We start from the raw sequence: 22,098 nt of genomic DNA on the forward strand, positions 1-22,098 counted from the left end.
AAATTTAAACTGATCTAAGGAAGATTTTAACCAACCACGAGACATTGGTTGTAAAATATTAAAATTATCAAAATTTAAACTGATCTCAGGTAGATATTAACCAACCAAGAGACATTGGTTGTAAAATATTGAAATTATCAAAATTTAAACTGATCTAAGGAAGATTTTAACAAACCACGAGACATTGGTTGTGAAATATTAAAATTATCAAAATTTAAACTGATCAAAGGTAGATATTAACCAACCACGAGACATTGGTTGTAAAATATTAAAATTATCAAAATTTAAACTGATCTAATGAAGATTTTAACCAACCACGAGACATTGGTTGTGAAATATTAAAATTATCAAAATTTAAACTGATCTAAGGTAGATATTAACCAACCACGAGACATTGGTTGTAAAATATTAAAATTATCAAAATTTAAACTGATCTAAGGAAGATTTTAACCAACCATGAGACATTGGTTGTAAAATATTAAAATTATCAAACTTGAAACTGATCTAAGGTAGATATTAACCAAGAGACATTGGTTGTAAAATATTGAAATTATCAAAATTTAAACTGATCTAAGGTAGATATTAACCAACCAAGAGACATTGGTTGTTAAATATTAAAATTATCAAAATTTAAACTGATCTAAGGAAGATTTTAACCAACCACGAGACATTGGTTGTAAAATATTAAAATTATCAAAAATTAAACTGATCTCAGGTAGATATTAACCAACCAAGAGACATTGGTTGTAAAATATTAAAATTATCAAAATTTAAACTGATCTAAGGAAGATTTTAACCAACCACGAGACATTGGTTGTAAAATATTAAAATTATCAAAATTTAAACTGATCTCAGGTAGATATTAACCAACCAAGAGACATTGGTTGTAAAATATTAAAATTATCAAAATTTAAACTGATCTAAGGAAGATTTTAACCAACCACGAGACATTGGTTGTAAAACATTAAAATTATCAAAATTTAAACTGATCTCAGGTAGATATTAACCAACCAAGAGACATTGGTTGTAAAATATTAAAATTATCAAAATTTAAACTGATCTAAGGAAGATTTTAACCAACCACGAGACATTGGTTGTGAAATATTAAAATTATATAAATTTAAACTGATCTAAGGTAGATATTAACCAACCGCTGGACATAGGTTGTGAAATATACCAGCTTGGCGTTTACCAGCAAAAAATGCTGTCCTGCCGAGTTCCTACGGGAGTTACCACAAACAGAAACAGAAATAATGAATTGTTGAATGTTTAACTGATCAGAGCTATATGTTAACCACCAGCAAGATATATTTAGATGCGAAATATCAAAAACATAAAATGTCGAACTGATCTCTGGTAGATATTAACCAACCACTAGACACATGTTTTGAAATATTTAAATTATTGAATTTTCGATTGATCTAAGGCAGCTATTAACCAGCCTATTATTATTTCTATTATTATTAACCAACCGCGAGATATAGGTTGTGAAATGAACGTTACACTGATCTAAGGTAGATTTTAAGCAACCACGAACATAGATGAAATATTGAAATTAACAAATGTTAAATGTGTCTGAGGTAGACATTACCAACCGATGGACATAGGTTGTGAAATTTCGAAATTATCTCATGTTAAACTGATCTAACTTAGGAAGATTTTAACCAACCACGAGACATAGGTTATGAAATTTTAAAATTATCTAAATTTAAACTGATCTCTGGTAGATATTAACCAACCACTAGACACATGTTTTGAAATATTTAAATTATTGAATTTTCGATTGATCTAAGGCAGATATTAACCAACGGCAAGATTTAGGCTGTGAAATATTAATATTGAATATGGGAACGACCCAAAGTAGATGTTAACCGGTTACACTTCGTAATTCCGAAGGTTCTTTATTCCGAAGGTTCGTAATTCCGAAACACGTAAATTGCCTATACCTCGATGTTCGTTAATCCGAAAACGAAAAAGGGTTCGTTAATCCGAACATTTGTGGCGTAATTCCGACGGTTCGTTATTCCGAAGGTTCGATAATCCGAAAACGTAATAAGGTTCGTTGTTCCGAAGGTTCGTTAATCCGAAAACGAAATAAGGTTCGTTGTTCCGAAGGTTCGTTAATCCGAAAACGAAATAAGGTTCGTTGTTCCGAAGGTTCGTTAATCCGAAAACGAAATAAGGTTCGTTTTTCCGAAGGTTCGTTAATCCGAAAACGAAATAAGGTTCGTTAATCCGAAAACAAAATAAGGTTCGTTAATCCGAAGGTTCGTTAATCCGAAAACGAAATAAGGTTCGTTAATCCGAAAACGAAATAAGGTTCGTTAATCCGAAAACAAAATAAGGTTCGTTAATCCGAAAAATGAAAACCGGGAAAGCAGAGGCAGAGGCAAGGAGGAGGGGGCGGGGGACACTGTTGCCGTTCAATTGTTATGAGGATGGGAAGGCAAGGGCGGCCGAACGAATTTTCGTTTGGGGGGTAAAGCCAAAAAAATGAAACTCATACGTCAAAATTGACATTTTCACCTTAAGATTATCATCTGCTTGAAGTCATTGTGTGTTTGATAGTGATTAAGTAGAGAAAAACCTTTTTTTGAAGTGATTTCTTATTAAGGCAAAACGTATATTTAGGCTTTATTTTTCGGGAGAGAGTATAATGAGCGAGCGGCTTGGTAAAACAAATTCAAAGGTGAAGTTGTAAAACTTTTTTGGGGTCAATTATTCTTAAAATGGCATTATTGTGAGGTGTTGCGAGCGTGAATCACAAGCTAAAACTTTAGGGTTTTCAATAAAAAATGAAAATAAGTTTTTAAAAATCCGAGCAGATTTCTGCTGTCATTAAACAGATGTGCATCTAACTAAAAAAATAACACGAGCGCAAAACGCGAGCTTAAACATACTGACCAGAAAAGGAACCTGTTAAAGAAAACATTTAGTGAAAATTTGCAATATTCCAGCCTGAAAACTTAACTTGTATACTTTAAAAAGAGTATTTTATTTCGAAAAAACACGAAAAAACGGCATATTTATTTTTGAAAAAGGAACTTTCCCATTTTGGAAAATATTAATTTCCCTGTTTTTTTATTTCATTTGGGGGGGAAGTGCCCCCTGCCTCCCTCCCGGCGGATCCAACTATCGTCAAATAGGGGGGGGGGCAATTTTTTTCCAGCCATATTTTCCTCGATCGGCAGCTTAAAGTTGATTTTTGTTTGTTTCTTTGAAAGGGTAGTCCTCACAGTCAATAATTAGCTTTATACTTATAAAATAAAGTAAATATGTAATAACATGATAAACCCTTTTTAAATAATGCGAGCGCGAGCTATATATTTTTTTAATATGATGGGCAATATGTTTGTGATCTTCAAAACGAGATGCCTATGTAACTAAATTTAGATAATAACTGCGAGCAAGAAGCGCAAACAGACATTTTGAATATAATATTATAAGCTCTGACCTGATCTAAAGGGGACATTTTAAGAAATTTTTGCAGTTAGCCATGAAGACGATGCGTGTTTCAACCAGTGGCGGCGGAACATATTTTCCTGGGGGGGGGAGCAAAGCCCCCAAAAAGGGGCCAATAGGGGCAATTTGGGGCAAACGTATATTTTCACCATGAGATTATCATCTGTGTAAAGAGGTTGTGTGTCTTGTAGTAATTGCATTGAGCAAAATATTTTAAGTGATAACTGATTGATAAATTATATATCTATGTGTCATTTTTGCGAGCGTAGCGAGCAAGTGGTTTGGGGGAAAGAAATCAAATCTGAAGATGTATAATTCGCCCTTTTGGTCAATTACTGTTAAAAGGGCATCCTTGTGAGATGTTGCGAGCGAATCACGTGCTCAAACTTTTGGAAATTTCATGTAGGCCTAGAATGATAATTATGATATAGATATTATTTACCCTGGGAAGCCACTTCAGTTCTGAAAACTGTTCTCCCAGCTATTATTTTTTTTACAAGAATGCTTAGAATGTCCAGTTTTCAGGTTGGAAAATCGGAAAATTTTGGCTCACGTTTCTCGCTCGTATCAAATATTGTTTATTGAGGAACTCATTCTATTCCTGGTTACAAAAAAGTATAAAAATGTCCAGTTTTCAGGTGGAATATCACAAATTTTAAGCTTGCGGTTCGCGCTCTCATTATTTAGTTCGTGAGATATATACTCTATTCATGAGTCACTAAATGCAGTCCTTAAAAGATTACTTAGAAGCCTGTTGCATAAAACATTTTACCTGAGAAAACTCTGGTAAAAACTGAAAACTAAGGTTAGTCTGATTTCCGCCATTATGCCTTTAGCACAGAGCAAAAACTCCGGTAAAAACAACCTGAGTTTTCTCAGGTAAAAAGTTTTATGCAACGGGCCCCAGGTCAGTATATAAACAAATTACAGCTCGCCCTCGAGTTAATTTTTTAGAAAGATACACATTTTTCTCACGATTACAAAAAATGCTCAGAATGTTTAAGTTCACGTCTTGTTACATGAAATGTCTACTAGTTTGAGCTTGCGATTCGCGCTTTCAACATCTCACAAGGATCATTATTAGTATTATTTTTATTTTTATTACCAGCAGAAGCTGTTATCAAAAATGACATCCCCTCCAATACAAATTCTATTATCTATGGTTACTCGCACGCGACCAACACACTTGATCCCTGCATCTTTAAACCATTTGCTTAGGCAGCAATTGCTCAGATAAAATCGAAATTAGCCTATGCTTGATCAGGGCGCCTATTCTTAATGAAATACATGCTTTTTGCCACAACACACGCATGTATCATCGATCGTTATTAATATCATTGCAGAATATCGTGTAATCTTGTAATGACAACACCGTTTTTGTTACCAAACTGAATAATTTTCATTTTCGGAAATACGAACCTTATTTAATTTTCGGATTAACGAACCTTATTTCGTTTTCGGATTAACGAACCTTCGGAATTACGAACCTTATTTCGTTTTCGGATTAACGAACCTTATTTCGTTTTCGGATTAACGAACCTTATTTCGTTTTCGGATTGACGAACCTTCGGAATTACGAACCTCATTTTGTTTTCGGATTAACGAACCTTCGGAATTACGAACCTTATTTCGTTTTCGGATTGACGAACCTTCGGAATTACGAACCTTCGGAAATACGAACCTTCGGAATAACCGAACCTTCGGAATTACGAAGCTTCGGAATTACGAATGTATGTTAACCAACTGCAGGATATATTTTGTTTTGAAATATCAAAAATGTTGAAATGATCTAAGGTGGATATTCATCAACCATACATACATACGTTAAATATTTATTTAGCGCCTTTCCATTATTATGCTGAAAGCAATTTAAAATAATGTGACAAACTTAAAATTCTGCTCTCAAAGTGCTTACAAAAATATAAAGGGGGTATTATTGAGAAAACGGACATGTTTTTAGCATAATTTTTTTAATACTCGTAATGAAGAACAAGCACGGATTTTGACATGGATACTATTCCAGATACTAGAAACAATGAAACTAATACATTGCTGACCTTTCTTGGAGCATATTTTAGTCATCTGTAAACGAAAAGGATCTGATCTAGAACATAATCAATAGTGAGATTGTTGGACAGGAGAAAATAAGCATTAAATATATTGCGTCAGGTTATTTAATAACATGTCCACAAACAAAGCAATTTTATAAGTAATTCTTTTTCGGACCGGTAACTACTGAAGTTCTTTGAGCAATGTAGACACATGATCATATTTTCTGGCAATTGAGATGATACGAGCTGCACGATTCCAAATACGTTGCAGTCTGTCATTACCCGAAATATTAATAATTAGACAAAGGAGAAATGGAATTGTCCAGACGACTTAGTACCAGTGAGCAAACAGCATGAAGGCAAGCCTCATCTATCAACATCTTACTGACCCCAGATATGTTGTATAAATGAAAGTTGAGCGTTTTACAATGGGAATTTAAAGTTCAACACGTAGGCCCGTATTCTGAAGTCGGGTTTGATTTAAACTAAGGTTTAAAGTTGTGGTTTAAGTATGGAAAGCTAAAAGTATCAAATTTTTTTATCAAGTTGTATGTTTACTGTGCTCTTTCCGGATTCATCGATGTTGAAAACAATCATGTATTTATACTTCCTAGACAATTATGAATTATTTGAGAGCCACATCAGCTGAAATATGATATCTCTACTGTTGATGATTTATGTAACAATTGGCTATCCATACTTAAACCACAACTTTAAATCTGAGTTTAATTTAAACCTGCTATAGGAGAAATGATCCATAGATATTCTGTTTTTGTTCATTTAAGAGTAACTTATTTCTTACCCTCCAGATGACAAAAATTCTTTGTTGTGATATAATGCAGTTATCGAATGTTAGAAGATAGTGATAGATAATAGCCAATCACAAGACTTATGCTGTAGAATATTAAATTGATTGAATTGAAGGCTGATCTTAAAGGGGAATGAAACCTTTGGAACAAGTAGGCTTGTGTCGAAACAGAAAAATCAAAGAATAAGAACAAAGAAAGTTTGAGAAAAATCGGACAAATAATGAGAAAGTTATGAGCATTTGAATATTGCAATCTCTAATGCTATGGAGATCCTCCCATTGGCAACGCGACAAGGATGTGTGATGTCACTGATGAACAACTTTCCCTTTGATGGACTATGAAATACCCTCAAAATGTGTCTTTTTGCTTTTTCGTATGGTGATACAAACTCTTTATCCATGATGTATTCTTTAAAAATCTGTATTACATGCCCTCCTATAGAAAGAATACATGTTCTACTGATAGATGTAATAAAAGAGGCAATTTAAGTGAAATATATACTTAAGTAATGGGGAGAGTTGTTCAAGAGTGACATCACACATGTTTGTCGCATTGCCAATGTGAGGATCTCCATAGCAGTAGTGATTGCAATATTCAAAAGCTCATAACTTTCTTATTACTTGTCCGATTTTTCTCAAACTTTCGTTGATCTGTTTCTTTGATTTTTCTGTTTTCAAACAAGCTATCTTGGTCCAAAGGTTTCATTTTCCTTTAAGTATATATCAAAGAGAAATTCCAGTAGTTGCAGTAAACACTGATTTCATGAGAAAGTCTGTAAAACCAGGCTTAATTGTCAGAATATCATCGAGGATCTAGATCTGGTACAGTTACATAAACTGAACTTTGTGAAATCTTGAAATCTACGCTGAAAACGTTCACACTGAAGATCACCAACACATACAGGCACACGTGGGACAGTGTATTATTATTGCTGGAATAAAGACCCGACGGAAGTGACTGAATCCGCGCTTATTTTGTTTATTTCTCAACAATTACACAATTTCTCCCAGAATCCTTTGGCACATATTTTTTATTCATACAAACAGACACTTGGGTGGTCATTATATTAGATTCTGTAAAAAGTCATTTTGAGATCGTTACCAAAACTGGAATTCATCTTTAAGTAACAACAAGATGATAATTGATGTGAAATAATAAAATTATTGAATATTGGTGCTGATCTTGGGCTACTATGTTCGATTACCGACCACGAGACATATTCTTTTATAATGAAATATGAAAATTATTGAATGTTGAACTGATCTAGCCATCTGCAATTCATATAATAATTTACAAAAATATTCCTATTTTAGAATAGGTCACATGATATAATTTCTACAGATATTCAAGATGAATTGAATTTAAATTATTAGAACGTCACTGGCATTCGCCAATATTTTGTTCAAAACAAAAATTACAAAATGATACAAAACTAACATACAATTCGAGGAATATAAGCAGATAAACAAAATCAATATCGTATTTCGTCAAAAAAATGATAAGAAACGGAATTACAGGCAAGAAAACATTTACAGAAAGATTATATTAATTGGAGAGTTTATTTCTTTGGCTCTTTTTAATTTTCTTGCAACTTTCTTGTGGTTCTTTCTTTTTTCCTCCTTCATTCCTTTTTTCCCATCTTTCCTTTATTTTTTGCCACATCCTCCTCTCTATGCTCACCTTTTCACATGCTTACTTTTGCTATTCTTGCTCCCCTTTCTTGCTCCTCACCTGCTTTTTTAGTATGAATTAAATCTGTCTTATTACATGCATCTGTTCATTATATTCTACTGTATAATTGCATTTTATACATAATGTATATTTTTTTCTTCTTTAATGGTCACTGCATGTTGTGTATTTATTTATTTCTTTGTTATTCATTTCTTTAAATGTAAACTCACATTGTTAGTCTTCGGACTTTTTGATGAGTATTGTTTGATAAAACCGAATTGAATTTGAATTCAAAACTCGTATAGATATGGACTCGTTCAAGAAGTTACTGGAATCACGTGCCTCTGTGGAAGATCATGTCAAATGGGTGGAAGAGGTCCGCTCTTTCTACGTCGAAAAGGTACAAAATATGGAAATACATTGTTTGACAGAAAAAATAGAGAAACCCTTTATTGATATAAATATCACAATCATTTAGTAATATTTGGATTACAAATTCTACAGTAGTAGCGCAAAGGAAATCTCTTCTTTAATTTGAGACCAAATATGTATCAATCGCAACTATGGAAAACCAGGGCCCTGTTCTTACATTGAATTACGATTGATCCAATCAGTCGTAACTCTATGGAAATCCATCAGTGTTATATTTTTTTCTACAGGAAATTTGCACGATGTCCTTTGTAAACAAAGGAGAACACACCAAATTGTCAAGAAATTCAATGAATTTATGGATATGTGTTCATATCTGATTTTTTAAAAACAAACATGCATTTCATATGTTGACTTTGCTGGCTTTCCATAGTTGCAATTGATTGGATCAATCGCAACTCTTTGTAAGACGAGACCCTGCAAGGTCAACATAGAAAACGCATGTTTGTTTTAAAAAATTCAAGATATGAATGTTTATCCATAAATTCATTGTATCTCGGCCAATCAGCTTCAAGGATGTCAGTAGCTTAAAACAGTTGTCGGTGATAAATCGATGACCAAACGCTTCATGAAATGCTACCCTGTTTAGTCTCATTTCATTCATTCATTCATTTGATACAGGGAGGATACCCACGTGATAGCGTGCAGTACGAGAAAGCGGAGAGGGCGTTCTTCATGGGTTGGAGTCATATCTGTGGTCTTATCATACGTGATCAGACATTACGAAGCGCTACCAGCTTTGGTAAATAGAAGACTCAATTGAATTCAGAGTAGGGATTAGAGAGTGGGATAGATAGAGAGAGATTTGAGACAAAGAACGAGAGAAAGAGAGCTAATTTCTGGTTTTAAGAATGGTTGAAGAGGCTTTTCATGTACCTCCGAAATATCACATCAAATGGGGTTTAATAATTGTTACATAAGCATTTCACATGCCTCTGTAGAAGATCATGCCAAATGGGTTGAAGAGATCCGCTCTTTCTTCGTCGTAAAGGTAGAAAATATGGAAATACAATTTGATAAATCAGCCAATCTGAAAAAAAAAGATCAATGATAACAAAACCTTTGACCAGTACCTACACTTTACTTGTGGTCAAGAAAATGTGAGGCAAAGAAAATTCCCCATCACGTGTACAGTGAAAAGGCTAGTTTGAAGATACCAAGCACATGAATAAGGCATGGGCGGAAATCCCAGGGGGGACGTGTCCCCCTACTCAAAATAGTAGGGGGGGACAGAATATCAAATGTCCCCCCTACCATTTTGGGTCTTTGGTGATGCTAAGAAATATATAACTCAAAATGGGAATAAAACGTGCGTTTTGGGACGAGATAACTTTTTTTTTTGCTTGTCAAATATATTTTCGTCGAAATGACCTTAAATTTTAGGTAATAGCCTTCTTTTTTTTTTGGTTGTCAAATCTTCCAGACCTTTGTCCCCCTCTACCTTTTGGGAGAGATTTCCGCCCCTGGAATGAGGCCCAAATAATGATGCATTATTTGTTACATTGATCACGACAGAGTGCTATGTTATTTGAAAATATCAAACCATGAACAGTCATGAATTAGTTCTACTCAATCAGTTATTCGACTAGGATTTGCTTCATAATGTTCATAACATATTTTCTTCTTTCCTTTAGGATCGTTCCATCTTGTGAATCTCCTGTATGAAGAATATCTTCTCTATGTGGTTGAGACTCATCTATACCAGCGGGACGAGGTAGCACTCTGGAATAGTGTCATGGACCTTGATAAGCCAAGTTAGTTCCTCAGTCAAGCAACATATGAGCCAGGAGGCACCCCTCCCTCCCCCATATGATTGTCAAGTAGTGAAACTTAATAATAGTATTTTTCAATTCTGTTTTTATTAAAACAAATTAAAGTCAATTACAAAATGTACAAAAAATTCTTTACGCTAAATATTTTATTTTTTCGACACGTTGTAAGTGTGATCGGTTGTGTTTTAGCTGTTTTAGGAACGTATTGAAACGCTATTGTGAAATTGAAAAGGTTCTCAGTCAAAAACATCATAATTTTGTTTTATCATTAGATAATAGTACGCATGTACAGTTGTAAACATGCTTGCTTCATGCTTTTTCTGTAAATTGAATTGCTTTCGTGTTTGATTTTGAATCAAATCTTTTCATGAAAGAAAAAAAAAGATTAATAAGTGAATGCAAATCACAAACACAAGTTGGTTACACACAAAAAAGAAAAATAACAAAAACAATTATAGTATTTGTGATTGAATTTAATAGGAATTAAAGTTGTGGACTTGCAAGTTTCTCGTCTCACTGTGATTGACATTATATTTATAAGGTAGAGTAGGAAGCCTGAACTTCGCAGCCTGAATTGTCAAAATTTCAAAGATTTTCCATGACAACTTCAAAGCTTTCGAGATCGTTCAAAGGATAACAAAGTGTAACATATGAACTGAGTTCCAAGCACTGTTAGGTTAGGTAAAAAAAATAGACCCATAAACGTCATTCATAAAGTATACTGAGCTATTGTGTCGACGTTGTTTTACTCTTAATGATAAGGCCGCATTTTAGTCCACAAAGTAACGGCTTTCCATCAATATACCGTCACTTGTTATTTTCCTTTTAGATCTATGTTCATGCCATTTCCCAATAATTTACAGTTTCATGTCAATTTAGCTTATGAGATTTGTGAAATATGTTGATAAATCCAAATGAAATGAAATCAGATTAATCTCATTTTACATTCGTAGTGGTCGACGGATATCTGCTTGCCGACATCGATCTTGACTTCGACGACTGTGATGATATCCTAGACATGTCTACCAGTTCGATGATGTCCATGGGTGCTGGTGACCTCTTTGATGACGAGTCGATACTTCCGGGTTGCAGTGCTGTCAGCGTCGCTCCTACGACTGCTCCTGATAAACCAGTAATATAAAAACACATCGCTGCAATTAGCTCCGTATAGTTTTCCTTTAGCTCCGTATATTTTTCGATAAACGTTCATGGGCAGAACTGCGCATGCTCGATATTTTCTCTCAACTTTGAACTGCGCATGCTCCCTGACTTACCCAGATATCGATCATTCGATTGAATTGGCAAGAAAAAAATGATTGCCAGTCCAACCTCGGATAAATAATTTCCACTATACTTTCTCAAAGCCTGCTATATTTGTATAATATCGTGATTTTTTTCTGTTTAATATGCAATATCCTATATTCATAAGCTCAATTAGTTTACAATCCTCTCATCTCAGACGAGACTAAGAACCAGACCTCTTGGAGCAAGTGTTCTGCTTTTTTTCTGTATTTATTCTGTGATTATTATGTTGATAAAATCAGATACGTCTTCCATTTTTTGTAACTTCAACTTCATCGGGGCCTGTAGCTGTCTAAGCTTGCTTTCATGCATTATACGTAGGTCCCATCATATTTCTCGGACTAAAAAAATTACCTACAACTATAATTCTTGACTGACTGTATAATTACTTGTTATTTGTATAATTTTCATTTGTTTTTGTTTCATTATGTACATTTTTTATTTTTTTTGTGAAACAAAGGTCAAATTTTAAATATCAAAATTAGTAAATGAAATGAAATCAAAGTAATCATTGCTTATCTTTCACACAAAAGGTGTCAACACAAAGTACCTACACTGTCGCCAAAAGCCCAACGTCTGAAGGCCATATAATCGAGCATAAGAAACCGGTACTACCCAAATCAGATATCATCTCAATGGCATTTGCCGCATCAACTCAATCTGGCGAAGACCCAAGTCCTGAACCGACGGGAACAAAGTCATGTGGTGTGACTGAACCAAGCCTCGCCCCTCTGGACTCATCAGTAGAACCTGCTGGTGCCGTTGACCTGTCAAGCAATGGTAATAAGCTAGTTCGTAGTTCCAATCTGTGCATGATCAGAAGATTCTGTGCATGATCAGAGGAAGGTCATTGGTACAGATGTGACATGGTGGTATAATTTTTTTTTTCTTTCAATCTTTATTGATCAAATAATAAATCACAGTACAAATCAACAAGCTATTTACATGATTAAACAGAGCAGCACTTACGTACATGTAGGTATATACTTGTCAAGACAGATACATAAAACAAATTAGATATCAAATCTCCACTTTTTAAAATGTATAGGTAATTTACCATTTTTCTTCGCCAAAACATATTAAATATCCTTATTACCTTTGATAAGAGCTTTGAATTCCACGATATTGGGGGTTTGTTATTAAATTTACAAAAGTGAACATAGAATTTGAAAGCAAGGAAAGTGAATGTTAGAAAATTATCACCTTGAATACCATGTTGGTAAAAAAATTTAATAAGCACCAACTTTGATGCCTTGATTATTCATATATTCTTTTGATTTTTTTTTCATTTACTCCACACAAAAAAAACAATGAGTCCACGAACGACTGGTATTTTAAGTTTGCCAAGTACATTATACAACATGCTATGATATGCATTCAAAGTAGAAATGCAACAAATACCTTCATATAGTGTTCATTGGTGTGCTCTTCTAGTCACCCGTTCTTTTCAATTTCTTTATCCTGCTATGCAAGGCATGCTTACGTAATATCTTGCTTTGAAATCTGCCTATCATAATGAAAGAAATGAAAGGTAATTTGACCAAAAATTGTCCATGAAGTAACTACGAAATGGTCTATACTCAGCACGAAATTAACTTCTTATTAGATGTCAGTTTTTTGCACCAACAGGCAAATAAAAGGAGGGTTTTTTTTTCATTCCTTGCAGTAACGGCAAAGTAGCGCTCAGTATGTCCCTTTGTACAGAACTGATAACAGAGGCATACTTATATTTAATATCTTCCCTTTGCTATCAACTAATAACCAAAGTTACGGTTGTCTTTTATCATTTAGCTTAAGTTTTTCTTTCTTTGTTTTATCATTGGTGAAGAAACTTGCAAACCATGGCTTCTTGGAGTTTCATGTTCTTGTGGTTGGTAATAATAATAATAATAATAATACTAATAATGTGACTTTTAAAGCGCCAAATCCACTCTGTAGAGTGCTCAAGACGCATAAAGAGCTAAGATAAATGTAGGTCCCTGATAAAATCAAAATTATGGTGAAATGGCTTGATAAACTAACTCGGCTTAGTTGATATAACAATGGTTTTTTTCTCTAGGGTCCAGAACATGTTGTAACAACAGTTACTGTACATGACAAAAATAAATAAACTACAAATCCAAGTAAGATACTTGAACAATAATAAAAAAAAACAATGCAAGAGAATACTTTGTAAGCTACCCTCGCCCTTCCAGTCAGAAACTTATAGGTTAGTATGGAGTTGTTTCCTTCAGCAAGAAATTTATCTACTCACTGTGCTGCAATCGACCCTGGTGGGGGGAGGACGGTGTACAGTCTACAGGAAGGAATTCTGAAAAAAGAACAACTGAGCAGCGAAATTGATAGCCTGGCCTAGCCAGGAAATATGGAAGTCCCTAAGGCGCCATAGGTGGATATGTGTTTAATTTCAATACTCTTTTTTTTTAATACCGTTATTTTTCTCATTCTCATTATTTTGATTATTCTTATCATATTCATCATCATTTTTGATAATCATTCCCTTACTTTTCTATAGCGACGTCGGACAAACAGACAGGCACCTCAGCCAGTGAACCATCCGACTTTGTGACCACCAAGCTAATACATGCCACACTTCTCACCAAAAATGATCAGAAAGCTTCTAACAAGAAAGGCCATAACAAAGCAGATGAGGTCCTAACAGACAGCCCTGTGGCGCCCCAGGTTCTCACTCTCAACGTACCCGTACTTCCTGGTCTTGATCTTCACAAGGGTCAGGTAAGTTTCCACGGCTGACTTCACTAAAAATCTATTTCAGCAATAAGCAACTACAGAAAGGGATGAATGCTTGTGAGGGCCCATTGCAGAAATAGTCATAAAATTGAATGCAACTCTAAAAGTCATAAAAACTTTATTTTCAACCTTTTCTGCAACAAGCCCCTTAGTCCCAGATATTGCTTTCCAAGATTAACAAATTATTGGGAAATAAACTTTTTTGTGTGTGTATGTAAAATAGTAATAAAGAATTCAAGAAATGCAGGTGTACATTAAAACGATTTGAAAAGTAGATTCCCCTCGTTTGTCACTACGAATTATGACTAGTAATATTGAATTGTGGGGGGATGAATTTCAAACAAACTTTTCTGATAATACAACCATTCCCATTGGCATCCTGACATTCGTTCCTACGTCCATTGTTGTTAGGTATCATTTATGATTTGCATGTTGGTGTCGTTACTTCCTTATAGTTCTTGACCGCTGGTGATGGAAATAGGTACATTATCAACGACGTGCAGACAGTGGTGAAACCCGTCAAACCCCAAGAAACGTAAAGGAATATACAGCAGCTTTGAAGGCGTCTAAAAGATGGAAAAGGGAGATCCTCCTTCTTTCCACTACAGACCTGGCGTGATTCACAAAGATTTAAGTTTGACTCGCACTTTAATCCCAATAGCGCAGGTATAAGCCGCGCATCATCGCGTTGGTTCCCAGCTAACAAATGGATGTTTTCTAAACGTTTTTTTCTCACCTGCATAGCAGAGTGAGACTATAGGCCCCGCTTTTCCGACGCTGACTGCTGTGGCGTCAACACCAAATCTTAACCTGAGGTTAAGTTTTTGAAATGACAGCATAAATTAGAAAGTATATAGACCTAGTTCATTAAACTTGGCCATAAGATTAATCAAGTATTACTAAACATCCTATTAAAGTTTCATGTCACACGACTAAGATCAAAGGTCATTTAGGGTCAATGAACTTAGACCTTGTTGGGGAATCAACATCAAAATCTTGAATTACCATCATAACTTTGAAATTTATGGATCTGATTCATGAAACTTAGACTTAATAGTAATCAAGTGTTACTGAAAATCCTGTGTAAGTTTCAGGTCACATGATTAAAGTCAAAGGTCATTTAGGGTCAATGAACTTTGGCCGAATTGGGGGTATTTGTTGAATTACAACCATACTCGTATCCCTGTAAGCGTATCGGTCTAGTTCATAAAACTTGGACATAAGAGTAATTAAGTATCACTGAACATCCTTTGCGCATTTTAAGTCACATGACCAAGGTCAAAGGTCAATGAACTTTGGCCATAATGGGGGTATCTGTTGAATTACCATCATAATTTTGAAAGTTTATGGATCTGACTGGTGAAACTTTGACATAAGAGTAATCAAGTATCACTGAACATCCTGAGCGAGTTTCAGGTCACATGATCAAGGTCAAAGGTCATGTAAGGTCAATGAATTTTGGCCACGTTGGGGGTATTTGTTGAATTACCATATCTCTGTAAGTGTATTGGTCTAGTTCATAAAACGTGGAAATAGGAGTAACCAAGTATCACTGAACATCTTGCGCGAGTTTTAGTACATGTAGTTTTCAAAATCAGCACTGCTGCTATATTGAATCGCGTGATGCAGGTGAGACCGCCAGAGGCATTCCACTTGTTAAAACGTTCCAAGTTGGTTTTGGGGACGTTTTGTGAAAACGTTTTATAGACGTAAAAATGTGGTAGGTTTTAGACGTTTTAAAAAGTATTTTTAAACGATAAAAGAACAAAAAAAACTTTCGGACGCTCCAGACGTCAAAAAATATTTTTGGGGAAACGTTCCAAATTGATTGTTGATGTTGTTAGAAAGTGTAGAAAACCTTAAAAAAACGAAAAAAAAAGTCCAGGAGCCTATCAAATCATGCTCAGAAGAACGCATGCTACTGCGTATAAACAAAGATATTTAATATCATTTAATATCGTGTTTTTGCGCCAAAATTTATGCATGAAATTTAGTCAAATTTAACTATTTGTGAAATATCTCATAGTGATATCAGCTCTGATTGACTGAAAATTAGTGATATGAATGATAGATTGTATGTGCTAGATAGCCTCCTTTATCAGAAAAAAGGAAGTGCCAGGATTAAAATCCATGCCACACTTCTCACCATAAATAAGCAGAAACATTAGACCAAAACAGTATCCGAATGCAGCGACTCTAACAAAGCAGTCAGGGTCCAAAAAGACACCCCTGTGGTACATGAAATTATCACACTCAGTTTGCGGATACTTCTTCATATTCAAAACATTTGCACAATGCACCCTTAAATGTAAATCTACGTCTTCCTTTTATGCAAAGATTTTTTACACCAGCTTTAGTGTTTCCAATCTTATGAACACTTGACGATTGAATGTTGAATTTGTTGTATTTTTTAAGGTTTAGTTCACCATGAATAATTTCGTTTTCATATTGAATCTGAAAGATTTCTTTTAAAAATGCTTCCAAAAGCAGCAAGTCTGATATGTATGCAAATGTAAAGTAGTTTTAACATTCCCTCTTGCCAATGAAAATAAGCATTTGAAATATCAATCAAAGCAATATCTTTATTATATTTTTTATCATTATACACTACTCTTGCCATTGTTTAGCCCTTGTATTATCTGTTTTATACTATCGTAACAACTGTTTGACATAATGACTGGAATGTTGTATTGTCAATCAAAGTGTATTTTTTAATATCCCCTCAGCACTAAACATTTCTGTAAATGTATACAATCATTTTTCTTCATACGTTGCTATTGAAATTTATATCACGGGTTGCTAACGATGAGACGATACCATTTTATTTCATCTTGAATATCCCAACCACATCTATCGTTAGCGTTACCATGGTTTATATTCTCGATGGAATCAATATGTCTACAATCTACATGTATAAATTTGTCGGATTTAAGATGAGAGTACATGTATATCCAACTTTTTTCCAAAATAACAAAATAATATCAAATCAAATATTGCCCATTTTCAGGAGATATAAGCCTATAAAGAACATTAATTATCCTTTACAATGTAATGTTTTGTATTATATGATAATGAGAAAGATCGTTTTTATCTTTGGTTTTCTTAAAATTTTAACGTTGCTCAATAAAAAGCGTGTTTCATGTTATATTCAGGCAAACTTCCCTGGTATATTGAAGAACTTTACTTAATATAAGTGAGATACAGGTGCCTTGGTGTTTTCTTTGTGAGCATTTGTTTTCTTCAATATCCAAGAAACTAAAGGTATGCAGATTATATAGTTCTGAAATTGTGTGAATATGCATAAATGTGCATTTTGTTACAAGGTTTGTAAGGTCTTTCTTTCAAGCAGTTGCGTGATTTGTATTTTGATTCTTAGATGAGTATTCTATCAATAAAGTATATTAGGAAAAACATCGCGGTGGTCGTTGTGTCATTATTAGCAAATTATGGATATACTTAATATATACCTGTTAATCTTATTGGTAAAGTTTCCTTCGTCTCTGTTCTCACCCTGGCCCTTTTCTTATATATATCTTTTAAAAAATATACAACATACTTTCTCTCGCAACGTTCTTGTTGCCTCTCATCACACTTAATAATTCATTTCGCACTTGGATTCCTTTCTTCTGTATTTATCTTCCTTTGTACATAGCGTTTTGCATTCTTTTCAACCTCACTGTACTGCCCCCCCCCCCCTCCCTATCGATCTTTTTAGCTGTCTCCATCCCTCCCCCCTCTCTTTCTCTCTTGATCGCAACCCAGATCACGGTTTACATCTATCTGTTAATCCCTGTCTGATCCATCTCACTCTATCTATCTATCTCATGTTAACACTATCTTTTTATCTTCTCACTCACATCTTCTCCATCCTCTTCACAACGTTTACAACACACGAGCAGGAACAACACCACGCCCACCGTGGCACATAAAGACATAAACCGACCAATAAAAGAGAATTTCCCTTTTCCGCTTAACAGATACGTCATCCAGCGCCTGCTGTCAAACTTAGATGAACTCATCGCATTCCATCACTTGTGGTTTGAATGAGGATTCCCTGATTTTCTGTAACTCGGCTAAAAATAAGTGCATTTGAAGACACTCAAAGTACCGCTACTAATCTTCCTCTCTATCTTCCGCATGGTTGTGTCTGCTTCCTTCGAGATTGAGATGCTTGCAAAATCTTTCCCATGTGGTGACCGCAGTCTGACAACTTTCGTGTGCTATTTACAGATTATTTTACCAATATTTAGGACAAAGATTTAGGGTCTACATGTAGATTTTATTAATGAGATGAGGTTCATACGAGACAACGCTTGAAGGAGAATAAAACATTTCATCAAATTTGTAAGTTAAAAGTGATGACAGATAAACATTGCTTCTTGAACGGTAATGAGAAACTACGGTGCGCTCGAATAGTCGGCTTGATCCGGAGCTAAGTTGCCACGGTCTAGCGTCTTGCATTCTATAGTCAGCTTTAAATTAACTGGGGGGTAAAAATGAGTCGAAGTGAGAAAATGTATAGGTGTAGCGAGTGCACTTATGCGACCCGACGTCGAACGAACCTTAAACGGCACATCGGGACGATGCACAGCCGAGCAAGCCCCGAGAGACGAATGGAATGCTGCGATCAAATCTTCATCACAAAGTCTTCTTTCAGATCTCACGTCAGGAACGCGCATCTTTTCGGGTACACCTGTCAGAAATGCAAGCGCGTATTTTGCAGGAGAGCGTTGTTAAATCGGCATGCGAACGTCCACGCGCAACGAAAGGAATTCGCCTGTCTGTATTGTCCGTACGCGACGAGTTACAAAAGCAATCTTGGACGACATATGCAAATACATTCAAGAAGTAAAAGGACCAATCTGAAAGATGATGATTATGGCAAAAGGGGCAAAAATGATAAAGCGATCACTACATCTAGGCCTGCATCATTAATATCAACACGTCTACCGTTTTCTTTACCTGTGGAAAAGGATAAACCATCATTGCATCAAATGAGCGATTCAAGCTTTGAGAATTCCAAGGAATATTCCTTCCCCCTTTATCGGTCAACTTTCCGACAGCACTGCTCATCGATATCGCCGCTACCCCCGGAACCGTTGTCATCGTCGTCAAATATAAAAGGAAGTGCATTAAAGATGCTTCGAAGCTCAGAAACGTCAGAAGGCATGCAATTGTTTTTATCATCATCGTCAGATTTGTCTTTTTTGTCCTCGACTTCCATTCCTAACTCTAATGCATTGCCCTCTGAGAAAACAAGTGAAATTGTTTGTTTCCCAAGAACGACGTCATGTATTGAGTCAAGTATTTCTACACCAGAATATAATTTAAAAGAAAATTGTAGGCAAAGTCATCGTCTTGTTTCTTCTATACTACCTATCTCGTCAGTATCTCAACACCTGTCGCCGATATCTAATTCGTCATCGACTTCATCCCCTTCAATGGAAAAATTAACTTTACCGCAATCAAAGTCGTCACCTCGTATGAAAATACCGTGGACCCAATTGTCATTACGATCATCATCAACATCCCCGAATTCAGTATCGCCACCATTGTCAGCATCATCATCATCATCATCATATTCAGCGTCCCTGTCATTCTCAATTCCTGAATCATCATCATTGTCGTCATTGACATCGGAGTCGCTTTCTAGTGATGACGGCAAACTGCCAGTGAAGAAAAGGATGTCGACGACGCCTTTCCGATGTCAGACGTGTCATTTACGATGGTATACAAAGCAAGAATTAATTGTTCATGTATGCTGTTAGTGGTAACGTGATGAATTAATGTTCAACTTTTACATCTGAACCCCAGTCGTATTCTCGTAATGACAGCTATAATTGCGAGTGAAGAAAAAACACGATCTCGAAAACGCCGTTCCGATGTCACATGCGTTGTCATGTGAAGCAAGAATTGGTAGTCCATGTTTGTTGTACAAAGTCGGTGGTAAAGTGGCGGATTAATGAAAGATCAAGCAGTTAAAATAAGGAATCTTCAAATTATCATTTCAAGCATTTTAGACGGGACAGAAAAAAAGTACACTAGTATGGATAGATACCATACAATTTGTTAAAATCTTGTGAGAGGTCAAGTCCATTCCATCAAAAGTTAGATATCAATTAAGAGAGGGGAGAAAATCTTAATAAATTAAATTAGTTCGTATGTAATACAAATTTATAGGCTCATTTCTGAGACAATACTGCACTTGTATGGATGTGAAATTGGGTTCTCGCAATAAAATAAAAAGATTGTCATTATAATAAAACAATGAAACGAAAATTATCGCTTCTACAGGCCCTTTGTGAAAAGGGAATTATTTTTTTCTTGTTGAATATGTAAGAAAGAGAGAGGGTAATAATTCCAAGTTCGTTCTTCCCCTTCATCTAACTTTCACCCCCCCCCCCCCATATTGCACGCTGCTGTTTTTATGGGGGCAGGGGCCATTTCATATATATTTATAAGTGTGTAAAGCTTTACATGTACAACAGCTTTTGGCAACTCTTTTATTTAAATATTGTAAAGAAATGGATGAAGAGAACAATGGTAGGCGTAGCTTAAATCAAGGTTCCCCAGAGCTATCTACCCTTTGGAAAAATTGGTGATTCTGAAAAAATGTCTCTGCCGGGAATCGAACCCGGCCCCCAGCTTTGAACGCCGGTGCCCTAACCACTAGACCACAGAGACGGGTTAATGGTTAGGGCGAGCCAGATCCTTGATTTAAGCTACGCCTACCATTGTTCTCTTCATCCATTTCTTTACAATATATATATATTGTATTGTATTGTATTGTTTTGTATTGTTTGATTTTGTTGTGCTTTGTGAACGGAAAACGAATAAAATCTAAATCTATGTATTGAGTTTGCATGTGAAGAGTTTGTTTGCAAATGGGGTTAGATCTACTTTGGACCATTCCGAGAATTTTTTTGTATTCTCCCATATAGCAATATTCTCATGATGTATTACCCTTATCATATATATAGGCCCTATGTATATATATATTTGTGTGTAAGATTATCATTGTGGATCTAACCCCTTTTGCAAGCAAACTGAAATGAAGAGAGTGATTTTTCTTTGCCACTTTTAGAAACGCTTTAATGTGAATTTCAAATTTTCTTTGATATCATCAGAGCGACTAAAAATCTATAGGTTTTGAGACAAAAAACCAATAAAATTTGTGAAAAATGGATCTAATTACGAGTTTGGTTGCAAAAGGGGTTAGACCCACTCCAAGAAAATATTTTTCTTTTATTCTCCCATATTGCAATATTTTTATGCGAAACTAAATTTTCATGATACCCTACCATGTGAACATAAAATTGGGTATGAAAGAAATCTACCTGTCTTCATATCTTTTTTAAATATTCTTGGCTTGTGTGTCCATAAACAGCATCCCCTTCTAATATGGTAGGTACGCTAAATAGCAGATTTTTTCGTAACCAAGAAAATGACTTATAATTTGTAGTAAATACTTCTTTCATTCTCTCTTCAAATTTCGACCAGTACCCCTGTTAATAAATCGTTCCCGGGATCCTGCCAGTACCTTAACCATGTTAACACCCTCGTTCAGGGCTCCCTTCCCACCTGAAAAAAAATATATCATGAGTGCCACTGCTCATATTACGTACTCCCTAACCCCCCCCCCCCCCCCCCCCCCGCCTCTTATTTGTCCCCCTTTTTCGTCATCAGCTTATAATGAAAACGTCTCGCACCTCGTTCTAACTGCGAGAAGAGAATGACCTACATACTAATGGCGGTAGCTTTTGATTCATTAACTAGTAAATTCGGCCCAAACACTTCGCCTATAGATGACACAATTCGAGTCTAACAAAATAAGCGATTGGGCGGACAATG

The 22,098-nt window shown here is 35.3% G+C and overlaps 1 protein-coding gene across 1 annotated transcript in view; it reads left to right on the plus strand.

The window, feature by feature from the left end:
- LOC121429689 (transcription factor RFX4-like) overlaps positions 1 to 15,061 on the plus strand; it is a 35,363-nt gene extending 20,302 nt beyond the window's left edge. The window contains exons 11-17 of the mRNA XM_041626852.1: positions 8,299 to 8,393; positions 9,044 to 9,164; positions 10,057 to 10,176; positions 11,148 to 11,326; positions 12,030 to 12,276; positions 14,012 to 14,232; positions 14,703 to 15,061. Coding sequence (XP_041482786.1) covers positions 8,299 to 8,393; positions 9,044 to 9,164; positions 10,057 to 10,176; positions 11,148 to 11,326; positions 12,030 to 12,276; positions 14,012 to 14,232; positions 14,703 to 14,786 — 1,067 coding nt within the window. The 3' untranslated portion in view covers positions 14,787 to 15,061. The remainder of the gene's footprint in view (positions 1 to 8,298; positions 8,394 to 9,043; positions 9,165 to 10,056; positions 10,177 to 11,147; positions 11,327 to 12,029; positions 12,277 to 14,011; positions 14,233 to 14,702) is intronic.
- Positions 15,062 to 22,098: the final 7,037 nt, after the last annotated feature.

The sequence above is a fragment of the Lytechinus variegatus genome, chromosome 16 (assembly GCF_018143015.1).
Source record: "Lytechinus variegatus isolate NC3 chromosome 16, Lvar_3.0, whole genome shotgun sequence".
In the NCBI taxonomy this organism is placed as follows: Eukaryota; Metazoa; Echinodermata; class Echinoidea; order Temnopleuroida; family Toxopneustidae; genus Lytechinus; species Lytechinus variegatus.